The 6,567-nt window shown below is 49.9% G+C and overlaps 1 protein-coding gene across 3 annotated transcripts in view; it reads left to right on the forward strand.

Annotated features, from left to right (window-relative positions):
- Nucleotides 1-6,567, forward strand: part of LOC100700483 (serine/threonine-protein kinase pim-3) — a 37,404-nt gene that overhangs the window by 9,070 nt on the left and 21,767 nt on the right. Inside the window, exon 3 of one of the 3 annotated variants that reach the window (XM_019361180.2) lies at nt 2,551-3,681. The exons of the other annotated variants lie outside the window; for them this stretch is intronic. Within the exon in view, the coding sequence (XP_019216725.1) occupies nt 2,551-2,715 (165 nt within the window). The 3' untranslated portion in view covers nt 2,716-3,681. Of the gene's footprint in view, nt 1-2,550; nt 3,682-6,567 lie in introns of those variants that run through there. 3 annotated transcript variants of the gene reach the window in all.

Below are 6,567 nucleotides of genomic sequence, written 5' to 3' on the forward strand. Positions count from 1 at the left end.
GCACGTGGCCCAGGAATCTGGTCTCTCTCGCCAACAGCCGGCACTTCGCCGCAGCCCAGCTTCTCGGATGGCACCGAAGACCTCGCTCAGGTGGGACAGTATACTGTCAAAGTCGCCTCCGTGCACCAACAGGTCATCCAGGTACACAACACAGCGGCTGCAAGGGATGTTCACGAGCACTCTCTCCATCAGCCTCTCGAACGTCGCTGGCGCATTGCAGAGCCCAAATGGCATGACTCTGAACTGCCACAACCCCTGTCCGATGGTGAATGCAGTCTTAGGCCGTGCGCCGGGGGCTAGCTCCACCTGCCAGTAACCGCTGTGTAGGTTGAGGGAGCTGAACCAGCTGGAGCCGGCAATGTAATCCAGGGCCTTGTCTATCTGTGGAAGCGGGTACGAGTCCTTCTTGGTGACCACATTGAGACGGCGAAAATCCACGCAGAATCTCAGGCTGCCATCCTTTTTTCCCACCAGGACCACAGGCGCCGCCCGTGGGCTGTCCGATGGCTCGATCACCCCAGCCGCAGCCATCTCGTGGATCTTTTCCTCCGCCACCTGCCGTTTCGAGATGGGCAGCCGGTGTGGGCGCAGATGGATGCGTTGAGCAGAGCCGGTGTCGATGGTGTGCTGAACCAGCCCCGTCTGCCTGCAGTCTTTGTCGCCAGCGGCAAAGATGTCCACGTTCTCGTCCAGGAGGCACCTCAACCGCTGGCGCTGGTCAACGGTGAGACCTACGCTGCTGCGAAGCCACAGGTCATCAACAGCTTGGGTTGTCTCGGTTGAGGGGGATTTATCAGGCCTAGAGGCTGGGGCTGAGGCGAGTAGAGATGATCCAGAGCCACTGGCGCCCGAAGTCTGTTGAGGGGCATCTGCCTGAAGCCCGGCTTGTCTGTCTCTGGTCCCCTCCATTCCCTACTTTTGACTGCACTGGAGGGCCAGAGTCTCTGTACCAAGAGTGATGGCCAGCTTCACGGTGTCAACGCAGGCCCCCTAGCGGGTCAGCAGATCAAGGTCGATGATGCACTGTCTTGGATGTCAGCAAGCCAGAAGTCATGCATCAGCCCCAGACCCTTCACTTGGATCCGCAACGGTTTCTTCCCCCGCATGTCAGTCCTCTCCCCCGTCACCGTCATCAGCTGGGTGTCGGTGGGTGACCAACTCATCACAAGCGGCCCGGACATTCCGGGAAGTACACCAGGTCATATTAGGGAAATGGTAGACCCCATATCCAACAGGGCAGGGCTGGTCCTCAACACAGCAGCTCAGGGGCAGTTGCGCGCCACGTGGCCAGGCTCATCGCACCGGTAGCAGCGGTCAGTCAGTCGACGAGGATGCCTTCGGGGCACTGAGGGCTGCAGCTGGCATATCTCCGCGACCTCCCCGTCGCAGTCTGCAGCTCTGATTTGGGGTAGTTTGGGGGGGGGGGTCACCTGGTTAGGTCGCGAGGCCAGCACCAGCTCGGCCCTTTCAGCCTCAACGAGCGCCTCACGGAGAGTTCAAGGCATGGCCAGGCGGACGTGTTGGCGCAGAAGCTCTGGAGAAAGTCCACACAGAAAAGGATGCAGGCTAAGCTCCTCATGGGCTGCTGCTGCTGGGAACTTCGGGTAGCCACGATGAGCATACAGCAACACATCCGCTGCAAAAGTGCCCAAGCGCTCCCCCGCCTGACGGCTCCGGCTGGTCAGCTGCTCCCTGCTCTGATCAGTGGAGTGCCGCTGCCCAAATCGCCTCTCAAGTGCCATAGTGAGGGCCTGGAGCTCATGCTGCTCTGCCAGGGCTAGGTCAAGGAGTACCTGCAGTGCATCTCCTTCCAATGCTAGCGCTAGGTGCGTAGCAGCCTCTTTGTCGCTCCAGCCACTGTGCACCACTGCCAGCCGGACTTGTGAGAGGTAGGGCTCTAGCGGGGTTAGCCCGTTGTATTTCGGTACCTTAGCTGCTGTTGTAGGCATTACTGCATGCTGTCGGGGGCTCGGCGTATCTGTCAACAGAGGCAGCCCACGAAGCATTGTCCTAGCGTCTGTCGCTGCTCCCCCGCTCTCCCGGCTGCGGCGGGCTGATGTCGCCGCGGTGCGCTCGCGCTGTCAGGACCCGTCGGGGGACTTACATGCACTATTAGCACTGGTGAACCAATGTGTGTGTCACTATTTCACTTGAGTAAGAACAGTTGCTTGGTTTCTGTATTTTCAGAGACAGATATTGAGACATACTTTGAGCATGTAGCTATTGTGCTACATTGGCCACGGAATGCACTGAGTATAATGTTACAGTTAAAGTTGACAGGTAAGGCTCAGGAGATTTATTCCGCCCTGTCTGTCTGTTAAATAAAAACTCTCTTATGAATTGCTTATCTTACAAATATATGAATTTGTACCAGAACACTACAGGTAGCATTTCAGGGGTCTTAGAAAAACATCTTGCTAAACTTACTGACTTTGCTAGAGAGATGAGAAATTTTTATTTGGTGATATTAAGCGTCTAAGGTGACTGATTTAGCCACAAACCGAGTGTTTTAGTTTTTATTTAAATGGACTAATGGTATCTACTTTGCAGCAGGCTGACACATTAGGACATGAGTATGTCTTGGCTCACAACACGAATGCTGCAGAGTACATCATGAGCCACACAGGAGATCTGGTGATGCACAGTCACACAACTCTGTCATACCATACCAGCTCAAACATTGCCCGGAATAACAAGGTGGGTGTCAGGTGTTGAGGACCTAAGGCACCCTGATAAGAAGTGGCCTACTGGAACAAGACAGCATCGGTGGGCAAGAGACAAAAATAGGACACTGTTGGAATGCCCCAGCCAAAGGGGTTACATGAATAGGATGAGGGACCTATGGTATCTTCGATACCCAGCATCAACATTGACAGCGAAACAACTAGTAGCTCAGTGTTCCAATATTCAGAAGAAGAGGTTGCTCTCACGGCTAGAGATTGATGAGGTACAAAACATATGCTACGGCAAGGGGGAGCCAGGATGACAGGTCAGAGGGGATATATCATCATCCCAACTCAAAATTGGGTATCAAGCTGCAAGTGCGATGGAAGAAGGAATGTTGAATGCAAGAGGAACTGACCCGAAAGGTAGGATCATGGTGAAGCTTGAAACCTGGATCCTCTGTAGCCGGTTACCAAGATTACATGAAGTACCCTCAGAAGATCTATTAGATGATGTGAATGCAGCACTACGGACAATACCTACCGCCACCATTACTGAGACTAACCAGCTGATCTACACCACTGTTGCAGTGATCAGTGAGATGCTTGGCTATAAGTTGAACAGCCACAAGGACCAATACCCTCCATGGAGAAGTAGACCAGAGGCCAAGATCAAGGTAGCATGGAGGGAGGTTAGCCAACTATTGGAGCTGCAGAAAGGTGCAATGAAGAAGGTGCCTAAGAAGTACAGCAAGCTGTCCATACCTGAGGCCTTGGAAACTGCCAAGAAAAGACTCACAGTCTTGGCCAGCCACTTGAAGAGATGCACAAGAGAGATAGAAGGCAGGAGAATAAATTAGCTGTTCTCCATGAAACCAACCAAAGTGTACTCTCAGTGGCAGGGAAAGAATATGAGAACGGCACCACCAAGGCTGGAGACTGAGCAATACTGGAAGTGCATCTGGGAGAGGGACGCAACCCATAACGGCAATGCTTAATGGCTAGTGGATCTGAGAGCAGACCACAGCAACCTCCCTGAACAGGGTCCAGTAACCATCACGTGGCAGAGATCCAAGAAAGGGTCTCCAGTATGAAGAGCTGGACAGCATCAGGCCCCGACATGGTTCATGCATGGTTCTGAAAAGGCTGACTGCACTCCACAAGCGTCTGGCAGCACAAATGAACCAGCTGCTAGACGATGAGAGACACTTAGAATGGCTAACCAAAAGTCAAAAAGTTCTGATCCCCAAGGACCCCCAGAAAGGACCGGTCCCTTCCAAATACCAACCAATAACCTGCCTCAGTACCACATGGAAGCTCCTGTCAGGCATCGTAGCATCTAAGATGAATAGAAACATATGTCAAAGAGCCTTCATTAGGAACTCAATGGAGATGTGGCATACAAAACTAGAGGCCACCTTCAGGCCCATAGTACAAGTCACCATCAAGCGCGGGATCTGCTCTGTCCCCACTGCTGTTCTGCATAGGTCTGAACCCCCTCAGTGACATCATCAACAAGACTGGCTATGGATACCGACTACAGAAATGAGCCACTTCCTGTACACAGATGACATCAAGTTGTATGGCAAGAGGGAACGAGACATCGATTCACTGATCCACACCCCCAGGATATACAGCAATGACACTGGAATGTTGTTCAGACTGGAGAAGTGTAGTCGAATGATAACAAAGAGAGGGAAGGTTGGATGATAAAAAAGAGAGGGAAGGTAGTCGGAACTCAGGGAATCAAACTACCAGAAGGCAACATTGGAGATATAGAGGACAGCTACAATTACCTGGGGATCCCACAGGCAAATGGGAACCATGAAGAGGTCGCTAGGAAAGGTGCAACCACCAAGTACCTGCAGAGGGTCAGGCAAGTCCTGAGGAATCAGCTTAATGGTTAAAACAAGATCCGGGCTATCACCACCTATGCCCTGACCGTGATCAGGTACCCTGCTGGGATAATAAGCTGGCCAAAGGAGGAGATAGAAGCTACTGACATTGAGACGAGGAAGCTCCTTGCCATGCATGGAGGGTTTCACCCCAAGTCCAGTACCCTGAGGCTGTATGCTATACGGAAGGAAGGAGGCCGGGGACAGGTGAGTGTCAGTATCACAGTCCAGGATTAGACAACAAACGAATACATCAGGACGATAGCAACAACCAATCACATGCTCAGTGAATACCTCAGATAGCAGAAACTCAAGAAAGAGGAGAAACCATCATGGAAGGATAGGGCCCTGCACGGTATGAACCACCGGCAGATAGAGGAAGTGGCTGACATCCAGAAGTCCCGCCAGTGGCTGGACTGAAAGACAGAAGCACTAATCATGGCAGCACAGGAGCAAGCTCTGAGCACAAGATCCATAGAGGCTGGGGTCTATCACACCAGGCAAGACCCCAGGTGCAGGCGGTGTAAAGATGCCCCTGACACAATCCAGCAGATAACGGCAGGATGCAAAATGCTAGCAGGCAGGGCATACATGGAACTCCACAACCAACTGGCAGCATAGCATACAGAAACATCTGTGCTGAGTATGTACCAGAAGTCCCGAGCTCAAAATGGCAGATGCCCCCTAGGGTGGTAGAGAATGACCAAGCTAAGATCCTGTGGGACTTCCAGATGTTTCTTCCACCATACTACTTCCACCACTTTCTAAATGGTTGTGGCTAACCAACCAGACATATCTGTGGTAGAAAAGCAAAAGAACATGGCTGTAGTGATAGACGTAGCGATACTGAACAACAGAAACATCAGGAAGAAGGAACACAAGAAGCTCGAGAAGTACCAAGGGCTCAGACAAAAGCTCGAGAAGATGCTGAGGGTGAAGGTGACAGTGGTCCCAGTGGTAATCAGAGCATAGGTGAAATGACTCCCAAGCTAGGTGAGTGGCTTCAGAAGATCCCAGGAAAAACATTCGAGATCTCTGTTAAGAAGAGTGCAGTCCTAGGAACAGTTAAGATACTGCACAGGACCCCTAAGCTCCCAGGCCTCTGGTAGAGGACCTGAGCTTAAAGGATAGACTGCCCGCAGGGGTGAGAGGGAAATTTTGTTTATGGGCCTTTGGTATTTTACTTTGAACAATGCTGTTTTTATTTTAATTTTTGGTCTTGGTGTTGTAACACAGTAGCACCTCCCTTAAATAACCAGATTTGACAGAAATACAGATATTAGTGTTGAAAGATACTCTTAGTACTCCTAAGTACTGATTTAACTTCTTTACCCAAGTAAAAGTGAAAAAACACTGGCTGTGTGTGTCAAAGTAAAAAGTAGTTTTTTGTGGGACGCTTCTACCAGCTATTTTTGTACAAAGCTAACTGAACCTTGCGCTCTATTAATGTAATAATAAAATAGTATTAATACATGAGATTACAAACTTTTCTTCAGTTTAAATTTTAATTCTAATAAATGCACTTAGCTTGAATCAGGTAAATAGAATATGAGCAAAGAAAAATAAGGATTTTTTTTTAAAGCTCTATTTTATGTTGCCTATATTGTAAAGGGTGACTATGCCTTGAAACAGAAAACGAGTACAGACACAGGTTAAAATGGGATACAGAAGGTGGCGGAACTGTAAAATCAGTTGTAGTGGCTCAGTGTGGGGAATAGAATCACAATTCCTCCTGTAGGCTCAGTAGATTTTATTAGTGTAGAGGCTGTGATCAGCTGATTGGCTACTAAGTTTCACTGTTCTTTGTGGATTTACACAACTGAGCAAGATGTAAGCAGGCATTTTATGAGTTGTTCTGTTCCATCCTCTACACGGACAGTACACTGTTTATGCTGTCTTTATACCACACAGTATGAAGGTGGAATTCAGTGAACTAATCTAAGCATCATCAGCTTGACTTCAAATTCATCTTTTTATTGAATTTAGCATAAATCTGACCATGATCACCA

Source organism: Oreochromis niloticus, linkage group LG7 (assembly GCF_001858045.2).
Source record: "Oreochromis niloticus isolate F11D_XX linkage group LG7, O_niloticus_UMD_NMBU, whole genome shotgun sequence".
NCBI lineage: Eukaryota > Metazoa > Chordata > Actinopteri > Cichliformes > Cichlidae > Oreochromis > Oreochromis niloticus.